General features: G+C 41.9%; 1 protein-coding gene across 8 annotated transcripts in view; it reads right to left on the bottom strand.

Annotated features, from left to right (window-relative positions):
- Positions 1 to 17,880, bottom strand: part of PDE11A (phosphodiesterase 11A) — a 151,395-nt gene that overhangs the window by 36,227 nt on the left and 97,288 nt on the right. For 6 of the 8 annotated variants that reach the window (XM_053409983.1, XM_053409972.1, XM_053409966.1 and 3 more), the window contains 2 exons: positions 6,990 to 7,099; positions 361 to 451 (listed from right to left, as the gene is read on the bottom strand). In XM_053409983.1, the coding sequence (XP_053265958.1) occupies positions 361 to 451; positions 6,990 to 7,099 (201 nt within the window). Of the gene's footprint in view, positions 1 to 322; positions 452 to 6,989; positions 7,100 to 17,880 lie in introns of all 8 variants that reach the window. The other 2 variants (XM_053410006.1, XM_053409993.1) reach the window with 2 other exon arrangements.

Below are 17,880 nucleotides of genomic sequence, written 5' to 3'. Positions count from 1 at the left end.
AAAGTCAGAAACTTTTCAATCACATTCCAGGCTGTTTGGATTTGTTTAACTTTTTTGACACAGGGAGCCAATGTTATATATTTAATAGTTTTATAGCCCACTTTTCAGGCAACAAAGCAGCTTACAAACTATGCATAAACACAAATACAATATAATTTCAAATTACACATGCCTTCTCACAAAACCCAATGACACATGTATCAAAGGAATCTGGAGTGGAACTCAGGATCCCTTTTCTACCAGTTTGCAAAGAAAGGGACAAGTAATAGATGCATTGAACTGATAAAAGAAAAGCAGGTTTATTTTAGATACTTATATTTACATAAGGAGAAGAGGTTGGGCATTCTGCTGGCTTTGTACCTCACTCTGAAGAATCATGACAGCGTGGTTAAAATGATGGTGCTCCAGAGTAGCAGAAGTCCCGTAGAGCTGAGCCAAGGCAGATCCAATCCTGGGGGGGAAATGCAACACACACAAAGGAGCCACACTGATTCTTTCCACATATCATCTCGTCCAAACCCTGGCTCAGTGCAGGATCTGCAACTACAGCATCACTGCTGGCTGATGGTTACTGACCTTCTGCCAAAATACCTCCAGCAAAGGAGAGAAACGCTACTCTGTTTTACCACTCGTGAGTTCCTCTTTCCAAAACCCCCAGCCATGCTACAGTGAACGGTGAGAGAAGAGGGCACCCCGGCTGTGCCATGGTTTAAATTTCCCGCAGCCACACCCCCTACCGGCGCTGATTGGACAGCGGGGCCACCCCTGGGCGTGCCCCTGGCCAGCGCCAGCAAGAGGGGAGCGTCAATCTCCGCCCCCCGCCGGATCTCCGCAGGGTCCCTGGATGCCTGGCCGCAACGCCACCCACCAGAAAAGGTGACCAGACTTCAAAACAGGTTGTGTTTTGCTACAGGGGCAGTCAGCTAGACACTATGTCCATTTTAAGCCACTGTGCTGATCACCACCATCTTACCCAAAGTTAGCAGACAACAGCAAGGCCTGTTAGCCCAATCTAGGATCATGTACTGAAAATGTTGGAATATAGGCTACAATTCTGATCTTTTGGTGAATGTTCCTCAGACCAGTGGTTTCATGTACTGAAAATGTTGGAATATAGGCTACAATTCTGATCTTTTGGTGAATGTTCCTCAGACCAGTGGTTTTAAGGAGGAGCATATACCCAGAGTCGTACACTTTGAAGGGGTGGGGCAAAACCTTATAGAAAATCCTGCTTGCCTCCTCTCCTGCAGTCAGCCTGCCTTGTCTTTAACTCAGCAGCATTGCAAGTCCCTCCCTACAAGAAACACAAACTTTTCCCCACTTAAGCCAGACCCATCTGTATCAGCAGTACACCAGAACTGCCAAGCCATTTTTATACACTTGGTCAGTTCACTTAGGACATGAGGAGGAGTCAGTCGCCATTTTGTTTCAGTAAGAGAGGAAAGGAAAAGACCATCACAACTTCACAGGTATTGTCTCACAGTGAAATCTCTGCAAAGTGGAAAAATATTGTTCTTCAGTCTTTTTTGCTGGCTCTGATGAGAAGATGATGGAGGTGGCACCAGAAAATAACTCGGCTGTTTAACAGAATATCTGCTTAAGACATGGAAAAGGTTGAAGCTCTTCCCCCCTGCCTCCTCAAATGCAAACTTCCTTGCCCAAAGAAAACTGCAGGCCACAATCCTATACACACTTGTCTGAGAATCTTCCTTCATATAGTAGGACCTTTGAAAAAACATGCATGGGATTACACAATTTCCCCCCTCTCTTCTGATCAGTGGGTTTTATGAAAGAATTTCTCTCCTGTGTTGGCTACTGACTGTTGTTGTAAGCACAACAGTAAACACAGCAGCAAAAAACGGATTTGGTTCACATCAACCCCCTTCTTTTTTCTTTAGCCAATCAAGATAGCACCACATCAATAGCATTCAGGATCAACAAAGAGAAAAGCTAAGGCAGTAATAGAATCAGAGACAGGCAAGCAATGAAGGGTTTTAGAGAAATACACTGTTGTTGCACAAAAGAAATGGGGGGGGGCAGAACCAGTCCCTGATTCACAAGAACAATATGCAGACACTGGGCTGCCTCACACTGTGTCACAAGTGTCACCCCAGTTTGTGTAGTATTAGCATTATTCTCACTGTACCTGTTGCATCTAGTGATAGGCCATTTTAAAAGTTGAAATTGATTTTTAAAAATACATCTGCGCTCTTCTGTGTTCCAAAAACATCTAGTAGGGTTAGCTTTGGTTTCAGCTGAACGTAAGATTGGAAAAGACTTGGATTACTATTACAGTGATTTGATTGAGGGCCCTGCTCCCAGGAAGCCTCAAAAGAGTTCATTTCATTAAAAAGGGTAGTAGACAGTTGACTATTAAATGATTAATCACTATACTCTTATTTATCAGTGAACTGGCTATCACCAATTCACCATATGTGCCTCCTACCATATTGTCTTACAATTTTCTTTTGTGAGACAGGGGGTTGCATTTGTTTACATAAGAGTATCACATATGGAGCTAATGGCTTGCTTCTTTTTTATTTATGATTTATAGTCATGTTCTTACAGTGCTGTGTTGATGTACTGCATGAAGTAATATTCTCCACTCCTGTTACAATAAAAATTGACCGCAATAAATGCATTATGAGACATTTATCCATACTTTCATTGCAGTTTCTTGTATAGAATTAAGTGACGTGTTATTGTGCCTGACTTGCTTACAATCCTTTAAGGGGCCTCAAATGACTCTCTTGCCCACCACCCCCAAAACCCTAGGGTCACCTCGGAATGACTTTCCTAAAGTAGCTCCTGTTTGATATACAATAGAAATGCTCTCTTGGACCACAGGTGCTTTATATACTCTTATTATAATAAATGAAGTTTTCTACATAAAGGAGAGTTGTATACATGTAGGGCACATACATTAAAAGATGCACAAAATATACAGTCATAAATCATATATATCTACACACACTTTTAGGGTGGATGCAGCAATTACCTTTGTTATGTGTAAAGATACTATTAATACTATGTAAGCAAAATTTGCAAAGGGGAAGCGAGACATACAAAAAGTCTAGTGCCAATTACAACTTCATTCTTAATGTAAGCAGCAGCATATAGTAATAAACATGCTACAGTGAACAAGAAAATAGAATGGCATGAAAATGTAGCACCATCAGCACCATGTGTATCTACTCAAAAGTAACTCACACTGAATTCAATGGGGCTTACTCCCAGGTAAGCATGTACAGGACTGCAGCCTAACAGTGCAATCGCACGCATGTTTACTTTGAAGTAGAGATGGGGGAATATTTGGTTTGTTCGCATTTTAATGCAAACCTATTTAATTCACACTTCCTGAAGCAACGCACTGAAACACAGCTGTCTCTTGAAATTCACATGTCTACAAATTTTGCAGTGCTGTTCTCCAACCCAGAAATACGGGCAAACGTGTGTAAATTAGGGGACAGTGTGCATAAAAATGCACATTAGTGAAAACATTAAATGAAAGTGCATCATATTAAGGAAAATTGCTTGCAAAATGTGTTTATTAGTGAAAATTGTATAGAAATGTGTTTATTAGGAGAAATGGTGACGTATTTTCATTAGGACTTTTTAAAAGATTCACAAACGGATGTTAAAATACGTCGAACTGAACCTAACACTGGAAAAAGGAAAAACAGAGTAACTGAAATTTGCAGATGCAGCCATTGCTACTTTGACTTAAGCCCAACTATATTCATGGAGCTTACTCCCTAGTAAGCATGTTTAGGATTGCCTTCTAAAGTATGGGTACTGCGATATTTGTGTGTGTGTGTGTGTGTGTGTGTGTGTGTGTATATATATATATATATATATATATATATATATATATATATATAGTGTAAGTGTGTGTGTGTTGCACATCATTTAAAATGCTAAGTTCAACCATTAAAGGGAAACTATGAAAAGTAATTAAAAAAGTGAGAATTGTTCGAAGGTGAAAAGCAATGGAATTGGTCTGTCACAATAGATTAATGTACGCCAGCATTTCACTTCTGGGATGAAGCCTTAAGTGAAAAGATGGGGTTTGTCGTGGTAGTGGTGGTTGGTTTTTTTTTAAGAAATGAGAATAACAGATTATGCTAGGAAGGAATGGGGGTGGGTGGGTAAGGAGTCTCCTAGGAGCTTATACTACAAAGCTGCCCCATACTGATATTTAATCACCATGGGGCAGCTGTATTGGGGTGGGGTGGGGTGGGGTAGAATGACTGGGAATCCTAATCCCCCAGAGAAAACCATGCTGCGATGTATTAACAGAGCAATTTCGGGGAGCTGTGATGCTGTTTTCAATCACATGCCTCTTTATCTTTCATCACACTCAACCCTGGCACTTAAAAATAATGTTAGACTTGATTTTAGGAATGAGCGTATGACAATAAATTGTGGAAGTTACAAGTCCTACAGCTGAAGCACTTGATGTGCTATGTCATGATGTGCCTTTTGTTTAAACTCTGCAGCGATTTCCACAGTATTATAGGAAGACTGTAAGCTCTCTAGACAAGCACAAGGGACAGCAAACAACAAACGATAGCCTTTGATTGATGGGTTGGTTTCCTCTTTAAGATACCTTCCTTCTTTTCTTTTGAAAAGGCAAATTGTGCATCATCCCCACAGAAAAAAACGGGACAGGCTAAACAGGGTTTTGTTTTGCTTTTTAAAGTCAAGTTGTCTGAGCAATGATTTATTAATCTATAATCGACCAGGGAATCTTGACAATTCAAAGGCCAGTTCACATGCAACTTTCTCCTTCACGTAGAAACACAAGCATGTACATCTTCACATATTTATTCTAGGCTCCAGCCACTTATGAAAAGGCTCTTAAGCCTGGCCGTAGGCTTGCCATATTTAGAAGAGCAAAAAAGAGGACACATTTGCCTACTTCTTCTTTTAACTATGGATCACTATCATGACTCTACCCATTAAAAAAAAGGATGTGTCCTGGAAAAAGAAGACATATGGCAACCCTAACTGGTTGCATTTAAGCTAGCATTTCACTGTCGAGTAACAGGACTGGGGCAAGACTTTTGCTGCCTGAGAAAGAGAATCAAATGGTGCCTCCCAAATCAATGCACACAGTCCCCAAGGTCATCCCACAAGCACCTCTTCCTCTCCCTGGCAGTAAAAGCACAATAATAGTATTGTTATAGATTTATAGGTGCTAGAAAGTAATTAAGGTTTGTAGTGTCAAAGCTAATTTCATTGGAGGCAATAGCCAGTGTATTTAAGAGGCCTGTTTGCTGCTGTTAATCCCCTGGAACTAGCATATGCAAAGGGTTAATTAACTTAGGCAAACTTCCTGACTTGTGTATCAGCCACTACCTTTAATTCTAGGCCATCAACATGTGTAAAAGCTAATTTCCTTTGGGGTAATGTCCCATTAGCAGGTCAAAATCCAGTCATAGTCGCAAGCACCACAGAAAATGAGGAGGGGGGAAAATAAAATACTATTATCTATTTCTGGTTCCTCCTACAGCAACCGTTTGGGTGGAGGGTCATTTTAAAAACGCAGCACCTTTCCGGTTGCCTTACTATTTCCCATGGTTTAATAGAGCAGAACGTAAGCATGAGTTGGTTTGGCGGATTTACTTAAATTGTATCTCACCTTTCAATCCAGTAGTAACCTTGGCTTATATAAAATACTGTGTCTAAGGTAGGGTAGGATCAAGCTACAACAACAGGGTAGTGAAAGGGCAGATACTGTATATGCAAGCCCTCACACTTACCCAGGCAATTGATAGGTAATACAGTGGTACCTCGGGTTAAGAACTTAATACGTTCCGGAGGTCCATTCTTAACCTGAAACTGTTCTTTACCTGAGGTAGCACTTTAGCTAATGGGGCCTCCCGCTGCTGCTGTACCACCGTTGCGCAATTTCTGCTCTCATCCTGAAGCAAAGTTCTTAACCTGAGGTATTATTTCTGGGTTAGCGGAGTCTGTAACCTGAAGCGTCTGTAACCCGAGGTACCACTGTACCAGCCACCCTTTCTCAACATGTTGTGCCCTTTGCATGTTGGCAAACTATAGTGGTACCCGGGTTACAAACACCTCGGGTTATAAACACTTCGGGTTACAGACTCCGCTAACCCAGAAATAATACCTCAGAAAGGTATTATGAGAAAGGAAATCGTGTGGCAGCAGCAGCGGGAGGCCCCATTAGTGAAAGCGCGCCTCAGGTTAAGAACGGTTTCAGGTTAAGAACGGACCTCTGGAACAAATTAAGTTTGTAACCAGAGGTACCACTGTACAACTTTTGTCTTGCTGGAGTTAAGTGCCTGGCCTGCTGTTGAGCTGGGCTGTGGGCAGCTGATTCAGCTCCAAGCGATCCACTTCTTTTGTGGGTTGTCAGCTCACTGTCCTGCGAAATGGACCGTGGAGGACATAGCAAAAAACCTTCTGACCCATAAACTGGAGTAAGAGCTACAGGGATATTACAAATAAGAGGCATCTCCCCCCCGTGTTTTGTAGTAATATGTTCGTATTAGCCCAGAAGGACCCCGTTTCTGAAAGCACCTGTTTCTGTTTTGAATGCAATCAGTTATGTTTCTTTTAATATTGCCTGAAAATCTGCATAGCTGCAAAACAGAACCAAGAAAGACAGATGGGGAATTTTCTAACGCTCTCCATTTTGGCATACGCAGGTATGTAAATGAATGTGGTATTCCAAGAGTAGAACAACCAGATTCTGTGACATGGTTTTATACAAGGCAGAAATTTACATGGAGCAAGCCAAATCAACAGCATGATGCCAAAGTGATTTAAAGTTGTTGGGGTTTTTTTGTGGGGGGGGGGGGAAGGAAGAATAGGAAATTATTTGGGTGAATAGTCTCTCTTAAAGGCAAGCATAAAAATACTTTGCTGTGCAAGGCAACTTAAAATCAATGCTTTCTTCTGCATTCTTCTTCTAATACATGTAAGGAAAACAAAGAATTAAGAAAGAAGTAACATACTTTGCTTGAAAGGCATTGTTTGTTCCTCTGTGGTCAAGGTCATGGCACAAACATCCCACAATCAACGCTAAAATTTCAATTTCTGTCAGAATCTCCTGAAATCCTGCTGTCTGAAAACAGGGAAAACAAATATTGATGATGTCAGTAACTTCAGTCACCCATGATGCCACTAAAAATTAAAACTGGTACGTAATAGGAAAACGTACAGAGATTGACTTCTTTATTTCTTAGACTATTTTAGGCCCCCTTTCAGAGTTAAAACCTTTACAACGTAATTAAAATAAAATACATAAAATATGAAACAATTCATAAAAAATAAAAAGAATAAAACTAAACAAGCATTCAGACAAATATTCAAAGTTTGGCCCTCCCACATGGAGCTGATCCTTGGAAGACTCTCAGTGAAAGGATAATTTGATTGAATCTGGGAACAGGCTTAGGAAGCAGGGCATAACTTCCCCACTTCAAAACTATTTAGCTACCCTTCTTGGCGTATGTAAACAAAACTAGTCAGCTAAAACAACATTCATTTTCCCATTTTAAACTTTGGAGGGGCTTAATACAGGGAAAGAGCTAAAAGCACTTCTGAACTTTCATTTTAGAAAACAAGTAAGCACGCTGATGAACGTGAATTGCAACAATTTCTTTTTCTTGGACGAACAAGTTTGTTTTGATTCATTCATTTATTTGCTTATTTATTTAAATTTTATCCGACGATCACAGGGCCATTCGCAACATAAATATTGTAGTCTATATACTTTTGTGCAGTTGTTCTGTTCTGGAAAAAGTAATCTAAATGTAAGATTTAACATAATTTCCATAAGAAAAAGAAAGCTAGAATAAGTAGGGTTTTAAAACCCATTTTTAAAAAACTGTATCAATATATATATTGATAGACAAAGAGTGCCACAGAAGTGGAACCACCACTGAGAAGGCCCTTTCTCTCTCTCGAATGCTTCCCTGTTACACCCAATTTACTGTTCTGAGCTTTGGAAGCCATGAATGTGGATTCACAGTGCAAATAAAGCACTAGCCTTGTCTTTGCCAGTAATATACTTGCTCATACATCACAATATTGCCAAAGTGCAATTTAAAAAATAATAAATGCCTCAATTTCATCAGACACTGTGCTTTTCTGATGACATTGTAACCAGGAAGCCAGTTGGCCAAATTTAGCAACTGGTCTCGCATCAGTAACTGGGCCATGGAGCAGGAAGCTTTCCATCTGGTGTGGTCATGTATTTCACAGCTATCATGTTAAGAATGCCATAAGGGAAACAGAAGGAAGGGAAGCAGAATTAGCCATCTTCAATGCAGTATTTTGTTACTGCAATCTCCTTGCTGATCCTGTAAAAGTATTTTATTTTCATTTTCTAATTTATACCACCCCCATCTGGCTGGTTCTCCCCAACCACTCTTGTACAAAGCTTCACTATGCAGAGATAGCTGGGCATGCGATCAAGAAGGAACCTTCTTCACCGGTGCTGATGCAAGCCTCTCCCTCACCCTGGGTTTATAATAATAATAATAATTTATTATTTATACCCCGCCCATCTGGCTGGGCCTCCCCAGCCACTCTGGGCGGCTTCCATAGAAACCAAAAATACAGTAAAATATCACACGTTAAAAACTTCCCTTAACAGGGCTGCCTTCAGATGTCTTCTGAATGTCAGGTAGTTGTTTATCGCTTTGACATCTGCTGGAAGAGCGTTCCACAGGGCGGGCGCCACTACCGAGAAGGCCCTCTGCCTGGTTCCCTGTAGCTTTGCTTCTCGCAATGAGGGAACCGCCAGAAGGCCCTTGGTGCTGGACCTCAGCGTCCGGGCAGAACGATGGGGGTGGAGACGCTCCTTCAGGTATACTGGACCGAGGCCGTTTAGGGCTTTAAAGGTCAGCACCAACACTTTGAATTGTGCTCGGAAACGTACTGGGAGCCAATGTAGGTCTTTCAAGACCGGTGTTATATGGTCTCGGCGGCCGCCCCCAGTCACCAGTCTAGCTGCCGCATTCTGGATTAGTTGTAGTTTCCGAGTCACCTTCAAAGGTAGCCCCACGTAGAGTGCATTGCAGTAGTCCAAGCGGGAGATAACCAGAGCATGCACCACTCTGGCGAGACAGTCCGCAGGCAGATAGGGTCTCAGCCTACGTACCAGGTGGAGCTGGTAAACAGCTGCCCAGCTATGCTTTAAGACTGCAGGTTGTCCTTGCCTTTGGGTACCGGGAAGGCAGCAATGGTTGGTGCTGTTGTCCTGGAGAACAGCCTCTTGGTGGTGCAGGTGGTGTATAAAGAGGACACCAAGCCCCCAAGAACTTTTCAAGCTTGCATCCCAGCCAGGGATGCAGTAACAAGCTTTCCTTTATTTTCGCTTCCCTCCCCACCCCTACCCTCAATGGTAACTGGGGCAGATGTGAACCATGATCCAAAATATCATGGTCAGCAGGTTGGGGAAGACTGATTTAGAGGCTTTTGTTGTCCTCAGTAGTGTAGCATGGGCTGCCGGTGCCCAGGGCAAGTGTTGTGCCGCCCTAGTGGACCGGGCAGCTGGGGTGAGGGTGCATGCAGAGGGTGAACTGAGCCCGCCTCCACCCACCTGCCCACTAGACCAAACCGCCTGTCGCAGTGCCTCACCTGCCAGGTCTCCATGCCTGTCGTGGGGGCACCTGATTGCGCCCCCTCAAAAATGTGTGCCCAGGGTCACAGCCCCCCTGGTTCCCCCTCTGGTTGTCCTCAGTGCCCCATTCTATCCAACACACGGAACAGCATGTTTCTTCTCTACAGCTCTGGATAATGGGACTATGCCGCATCTTTCGGTGCTAGTTTCCCCCAGTTAAACTATGTTTAGCTATGTACATTATCCTGAGCTCCTTGGACAAAGGGTACTTTAAAAACATAGTAACGAATAAGTAGTGCTGACCTACTTTGCTAAGTTGGTGGAACATAACAGGTACACTTGCAGCGCCAGCATAACGCAGAAAGCCATTGCAATATAATTTGATCCTTTTTTCTCTTTTTTTAAATCACCCTAATCCTTACTATCTGAAGCTCTATGTGCCACTAAATCAGCTCATAGGATCAGGCTATAATTTATTAATTTTTGCTTTCAGTACAGATTTTATTTGTAAAATACATAAAATTGTGTGCAAACTGGACGTTTCGTGTCATAATTAAAGAAGGACATTGGCTAAAAGCAGACACAACTGTTAAAGAATAAATTCAGCTGTAGTTGACCAAAAAACAAATCTTGTAATAAAGTAGGTAAAAATTATTACAAAAGCATCGTTTTCAGTGTATGCTGTGGGGGCAGGAAAATTATCTGCTTAGTAAGGAACCAGACAAGTGATTATGTTTCCCTTTGCTTTAAAAACTGAAACATGTAAAGGAAAATGCACAGTACAGGATGATAGGAGAGCAAAATTTATTTTCGCCAAAAAATAAATGACCTTAACTCACAAGTGCCAGAGTCTAAAGTGAGTTATGGAGGTCATTTTTTCATGTGAGGAAATTAATTGCATCGTACCTGGTCTGCTTTTATGTGCTTTGTTGTTAGCACACTGCATTTATGTATAATTATTTGCTATATTTATGAGTTGTGGAAAGAAAAATAAAATGTTGAAGAGTATCTGAAGAAATATGACTGTAAAACAAAAACACACACAAAAAATTGGGCTGATCTTGAGGTTGATCCTACAGTCAAAATTCCTTACTCAAACGAGTAGTCTCATTACAATCAATGAAAGCAGTCATGGGAGTTAAAATGATGGATGCGTAGGTTGCAGCACCAGGTCTGCAGCTCTCAAAGGCCAAGCCATACAGGGGTAACAGTATAAATCACGGAACGTATAAAAGGACTGCAGAGCTGTGAAGTTATTTTAAAACTTTAATGCTGCATTGCATAGCAGGACTCCCTGATGGAATGAAAACACTCACAGCCATACACAGCTTAGGTTGAAACTGTGTTTTTGAAAACTGTGCGTTCCTCTTCACTCTTTGTAAAAGAATTTAGTGGTTCCCCCACTTTGGGTGCTAGGAAAGTATGAATAGTTCTGTTGATGCCATGTAACAGACTGGACAAAACAAGTCCATGTGGTAGAAATTGCCACAAATTTAGCTTTAATAGCAGCAAACCATTGTGAACATTAAGGGTAACGTGCATGGGGAATTGAACCTCTTTCTCCCAATCAACGTGGCTTGGTAATCCAAATCTAGGCAGCCCAGCACCATAAACCTAAACGAATTGCCAGTGTTTGAAGGAAGCAACCATTCTACGTGGTAGTGGGATCAGAGCCTCACAGCGAGGAGGAAGTTAAGCCAGGGATGAGAAACCTGTATCCTTCTAGACGTCCCAACAGCCTCAGACTCCATTTTCTGCCAACCTAGTAGTTTGAAACCACACCAGTGCAAGTAGATAAATAGGTACCGCTGCAGCGGGAAGGTAAACAGCGTTTCCGTATACTCTGGCTTCCGTCATGGTCCTCCATGCACCAATAGCGGTTTAGTCATGCTGGCCACATGACCTGGAAAGCTGTCTGTGGTTAAACACCGGCCCCCTCGGCCTGAAAAGCGAGATGAGTGCCGCACCCTAGTCACCTTTGACTGGACTTAACCGGATGGAGGTCATTTACCTTCTACCTTTACTTCAAAACACGGACATGCAGAATGCACTAATTAAAATTTTTAAAGCAACAAGAAATTATTAAAACCCTATAGTTTATTTTTGGCTTTGGCCATGAGAAATAAGTTCTCATGATGGTACTCTGATTTTCCTTTCTTCAATTTAGTAACCTCCAATATAACCTGGAATTCCAGGTTCAGTGATGTCTCTACAAGCGTCTTTGGAGTACAAACTTAAGTGATTCCATAGCAGTCCTACCAGAGCAGAAATTTAGTATATACATCATATAGATAAATACAAATTCAGTAGTGATGGCTTTACATTTATCCCTTGATCACAAGGTCTGCTTATCATTACTTCCATTTAATCTTTGATTTACATACTGAATATATGTTCAGTTTCCAAAAATTGGAAGCAATATTGGAATCAATTGTAACTTTGCATAGTATTGGGCTATAAAACAGTACAGAGTTAGACTAGATGACCCTCCTGGTCTTTCCAAGCAACATAATCTTTTATTTCTATAATATATCTTACTGAGATCAGTTTTCTATAAATGCTAAGACTTGGGGGTGCATTCAGACTTGGGGATTTTTTTTGTTAGTTTTCCTGGTTATAATGCTAGTGCTTCTGTCCTGGTTTCTAAATGTTCTTTTTATACTGCATTACCTGCTGTGTTACGGAACTGTGGCTTTGAGATCAAAGTATCTCCAAGTCACACAAAATTTCATTTACACCAGTGGGCATGGTGTGACACAACAGCAGACCTCACTGGACATGGCATCACCTTTTGTGTGTAGGCGTGCTTCTGTTTCCCCTTGATTCCCCCATGAAACAGTATGCCAGAATACCACCCCAAATTACATCATGTGAGTGCGGGCGACATGATCCATGAAAACTGTGGGGAAATTACGCTGCAAAACTCCCACAATTTTCCAGGTTAACAGGGTTGCAAACATTTATTTTCTGGAAGCAATTAACCTGGAAATGAGTGCAAAAGTTCAGTTAGAGTCCACTAGATTTGCAGGAGGGGCATTTATGTTGTGTGAAAGATCACATCAAAAAAACACAAAAATTATCAGGGAAGGAAACTTGTGAGGAAACTGAATAAAGTGCTGTCTGAGTGGAGCCTAGGTTAGGTGCCCAGTATCATGTAACGTACGGGATGCGGGTGGCGCTGTGGGTAAAACCTCAGCACCTAGGACTTGCCGATCGTAAGGTCGGCAGTTCGAATCCCCGCGGCGGGGTGCGCTCTCGTCGTTCGGTCCCAGCGCCTGCCAACCTAGCAGTTCGAAAGCACCTCCGGGTGCAAGTAGATAAATAGGGACTGCTTACCAGCGGGAAGGTAAACGGCGTTCCGTGTGCTGCGCTGGCTCGCCAGATGCAGCTTGTCACGCTGGCCACGTGACCCGGAAGTGTCTGCGGACAGCGCTGGCTCCCGGCCTATAGAGTGAGATGAGCGCACAACCCTAGAGTCTGTCAAGACTGGCCCAAACGGGCAGGGGTACCTTTACCTTTACCTTTATCATGTAACGTACTTAGTAGGAAGTAGGAAGAAATATTAGTAGAAGTATTAGTAGGAGGAAGTATTAATTCATTAAAAAGAAACACACATGCTTTTCTCCCTTGCTATCTATTATTCATTACCCTTCTGTCTCTCTGAACTTGACCACACTGACATCCCGAACATCATTTTTAAACATGTAAGATCCACGTTTAAAGATATATAAATAAATAAAAACCAAATAACGTGTCAGTGTGTTTACTGTAATAGCCAGTAATAAAAGTGCTGAACTGCAGCTCTTCAGCATAACCTCATTGATGACAGTATTACTATAAAATCTAAGATAATAATATGCGTGTCCCCCCCACACATTACCAGTAAGTTGTATAAGATTATTACATTCCATAAGGAGCTGTGTAATGCTCAGGAAGAAAAATGAGCAGAATGGCAAAATATGTGCTTATATTTCAAGGTGTCTTTACTTAAAGTGTCTATTGTTCTGGAGTTTACTTACATCATTACCACATGTAGGAACAATGCTAATGGAATGGCCATTTATGAGTACAAACTGCAAAGGGAAAAGTGATTCTTCTAGAAAAACATTACACGATGTGCTTATCAGTCACATATAAATTTATCCTTCGGCCTTTTACGTTTGGTCTTGTACTTTTAAACTCAATGGTACTGTCAGAAATCTGATGCATACTCTGTATACTTTATGCGTAATTAAACATTCTGTTCAATTTAGGTTATTTTAACCGCAAACAACTAAATTGCTAGTCTTTATTCAGGCTTTCAAAAGACTGATAATAGTTGCATGTAGTGGAATGTGGCAGGACCTGTTCCTCCCCTATGCACATTCATTAGAACATCAATAGAGGTTCTCCATGTATGGCTGTACATGGGGTGGGCAGGGTTGAAGGGCTTTACAGATATTTCAATAAACATACATAGGTTGGGGGGGGTGGATCCTTCCATTGAATTTTGGTCCCACCAGCAGCTAAGGTCATTATCCCATTCTGAACACTTTTAAAAGCTTAGGTAGCATTAGAATGAATAATTCCGAACCCTTCTGGACAACATGATATTAGTCTCAATTTCACTTTTTAACTTATCTTCAACTCTAAATGCTGACTAGCCAGAAGCGCAACTGTGCTAAGTCTGTTGAGAGAAAACATCAGGCCCATGCAGAGCTTTGTCTGAGGCCCAGGGTGGGAGTCTTTTTAGAATAAAGTTATAAACTAAAAGACAAAAAGAGAAGACGTTGCCAGTCCCTGGTGGGCCCCCGTTTGGCTTAGCCCTCTGAAGCTCTGGGCAAGTGTACCCAGCTTCCCCGCCCCCTCCAGCTGTTGCACGGGCCTGGAAAACACCAGAGAATCCTTAAAATCAATACACTTATCATTGTATGAGCATTTTGTAGGCAGAACCTACTTCATCAAATGCATAAATGTGGACTGTTATGTACTGAAGTTCTCACCCTGGGCCAGCAGGGGGATACTGTAGATAGTTCAGGTCCACATATGCAAATAAGGGGTCGAAAGTGATGTTCAGTGATTGGATAGTTACAGAAAATGGTTACTGTTGCGTTCTAGTGGAGCTCTATATAAGCAGGCTGGCTGAACCCTTCAGCTCAGTTCTGTTCTGGCCTGTGAATAAACAAGAGCTGTTTGAAGAATCACTGTGTCGTCTGATATGTTCACCCACATCTTAACACGGACAGTAGAAGAGGTGTGTCAACTATGAGATTAAAAGATAAAAGGAGCAGATCCAGTCACTTGAAGTGAAAGAATCCCACAGATGTAGAACGGCGCAGGAACGTGCACCCTTGGTGTGCCAGATAGAACTGCACAACGCTGCGCGCCACACAATGCTGTCGCTGTGACAGGCATAATACTTATGATTGGACTTGTCCGACGTTGTGTCATTGTATTTTAAAAGCAGCCACAAGAGGGCTCCCATTTTGATCAGAGTAGCAACATTGGTGGAGAGCCCTTCCCCTGAACAACATTCCCTTTGAAACCCCCCCCCCCCTTCTATTAACCCTGGAAGGTGAAACGCAAGTGCCTATAATGTGTCCATCTTTCTTCTGAAAGGGAGCTACCAGCAGCCGGGCTGGTGAAGATTCAGAACAGTGAAGCGGCACAGAAGTACCGCTAGTACCACAGCTCCAATCCAATTCCCACCAGCAACCTGCTCCTTCTGAGTTAACATTAAAATGGTGGGAGATCTTACCACATCTGTTTGGGACCTTAAACATTTCCAGACTTTGTTGAAACCAAGGAGAACAGCACCAGTCTGTCAATGAACCTAATTTTCTATTTTCTACTACATTTTTATTTATTTTTTATTGTAATGAGCTTAAGGTCAGGAATCTCTCAAATGAAATGTTCAACCCTTGGTTTCTTTGTTTGCTGTGCTTAACATTCAAGTAGTGTCAACCCTTCTCTTTTAGACTAGTCAGTCTGTGTAGATCTCTATAATACATTTTTTGGCATGTATCATGTTGGCGGATGTGGAAGAGAATCGACTCAAAGGAGTATGAGAGCAGATACAGAAGGGAACAGAATTTGTTCTCTGTTCATGGCGAGTAGCCTGTGATCTGTATACCAATCGAGGCCTTTCCTAAGATTGCTTCCGGGGCAAACTTTATCTGCTATTGCTGTCCTCTAGTAGACCTAACACATCACATTATTCGCACTTCAAAAAGTATGCAGTTTTATTTTGAAAGAAACGCAGCTGTGCAAGACCCTGATCCACTAAACTGTGGTTTATTATACACATTCCACCAAAACTTGTGGCCAGTGAAGTCAGGATAAAAGTTTAAATAGAAGCAGACTTTCAATTCCATCATGTACATGTTTAATGAGATAAAAGTGTCACTGTGTTCACTGCAGTTGACTCCCAGGTAAGTGTGCACAAGATTTCAAATGTGCCTAAAACTGAACGCTCAGTATTATTGCAGCACTAGGTGTTTCTTTTCCATCAAGATGGAGCACTACAAGTCATTCCAGTAACTAAAAGTATCTTAGTTGAATACGTAAATACACACGTATTCTAGAGTTGCTTCTGGAGTCTCACATCTGACTAAGAACTACAGTGGGACCTTGGTTTACAAACTTAATCCATTCCCTAAGTCCGTTCTTAAACCAAAACCGTTCTTAAACCGAGGCGCGCTTTCCCTAATGAGGCCTCCCGCTGCCGGTGCCCTTCCACCATTCGGCTTCTATTCTTAGACCGAGGTAAAGTTCGCAAACCGGGAAACTACTTCCGGTTTTGCGGAGTCGTAAACTGAATAGTTTGTACACAGGGCTGTTCTTAAACCGAGGTACCACTGTAGTGACATTCCAACAAAATCATTTTAAGGCCTAATTCATACAACCACTTGCAACTGCACAGGGACTTCTAGTGAACTTCAGGCAACCATTTCATGACAGGGATGTGTGCGTAATCCATTTTTATGAATGGGGTCATCATGCAACCTACAAAGGTGGGAGAAGGGTTGTTGCATAGCAAGCCATTCACAATGACAGATTCCCCATGGCTCTCTGCCAATGGGGGGTAGTGCCTTGTTGTAGAGAAGAAAAGGTCATGTGAATTTGCTCTAAGAGTTGACACATAAGTAGTGCAGGCTGAGAAGTGGGAAACAGTTGTGTGGGAAATAGCTCGCATTTGGCAGTGTTTTGACAATTAGCTGTGCAGATATTCACAGATCCACAGCCAACAGATAGACGTTTTAACCCTATCAAAGCAAAACAACAACAACAACAAAGACCCGACCCTTTCCAAACAATTGCAATTCCATATGATCCTGCTGTTTGGTAGTTACTCAATCCAGATGAAAAGAAGCTGTTTCATCAAACGATAAAACATGCTGTCATACCTCACCAGCTCTAGAAAGAAACCTAAAACAATTCTGGCCTTTGAGCTCCACCTAGCGGAAGTCTTGCATTAAGGTCTGTATTGTTATGAGCAAAAGCGGCAGCACAAATGTGAAAGCATTCATCAGAACAGTTATCAAGCAGGTTTTGATTTTTATGTAGCAACTTTAGCAACGAAATACAAAAATGAAAACCTTCAAATAATTTATCTAGGTTGTCAAACATGATGATGGATCAGCTTAAAGTGCACAGATGAGCAGGCTGGGGGCACAATGCCATGATTTAAGTGAAGATGTATATGTGTGTGTTTTATTAAATGTGGAAGTCTAAGGGGAAGTGGGGAATCGACAGCTGGGAAGGCCCATCAACTCCAAACTTATTCAGTGAGTGAGGCCTCATATTGTCAAGGTGTCCCTGCTGGCAATTTGTCTACATTAAAAGAAAAAAGAAAAAAACTGAAGGTATGCGATCAGCACCTTGCATAAATGTGATGTGGAAGTAATAATTCTCGGTGTCTTGGTTAAATTTTCTTATGCCTTCCCCAAAGCCAAAGGAAATTGTTCGCCTGTCTTCATGAAGCTGGTTGTAAACACCTGGCACCGCTAAGAAATTTTGGCACCCTAGAATAAAATGTTAAAATAGCATACACCCTTGTCCTCCCATGACATCCTTGAACCCCTGAACCTAGCAGCTCTTCTTAACCAGTTCAACCCAGGTTTCCCTCCTTCGTCACCTCTTTCCTTCACCTGAAATGTCCAGTTTACCTGTATCCTTTAACTGTTTCCCAATCACCATAATATAAAGGCTCCTGTTAGCAGCTGCAGCTTACCAGTTAAAGATTCCAGTTTCGGATAAACTGGAATGCTCACTTTACTATTCCCACTGAAGTTTCTTTG

The sequence above is a fragment of the Podarcis raffonei genome, chromosome 1, assembly GCF_027172205.1.
Source record: "Podarcis raffonei isolate rPodRaf1 chromosome 1, rPodRaf1.pri, whole genome shotgun sequence".
Classification (NCBI taxonomy): Eukaryota; Metazoa; Chordata; class Lepidosauria; order Squamata; family Lacertidae; genus Podarcis; species Podarcis raffonei.
Note: the sequence above shows the minus strand (reverse complement) of the source record. Positions and strands in the feature narration are given on the sequence as shown.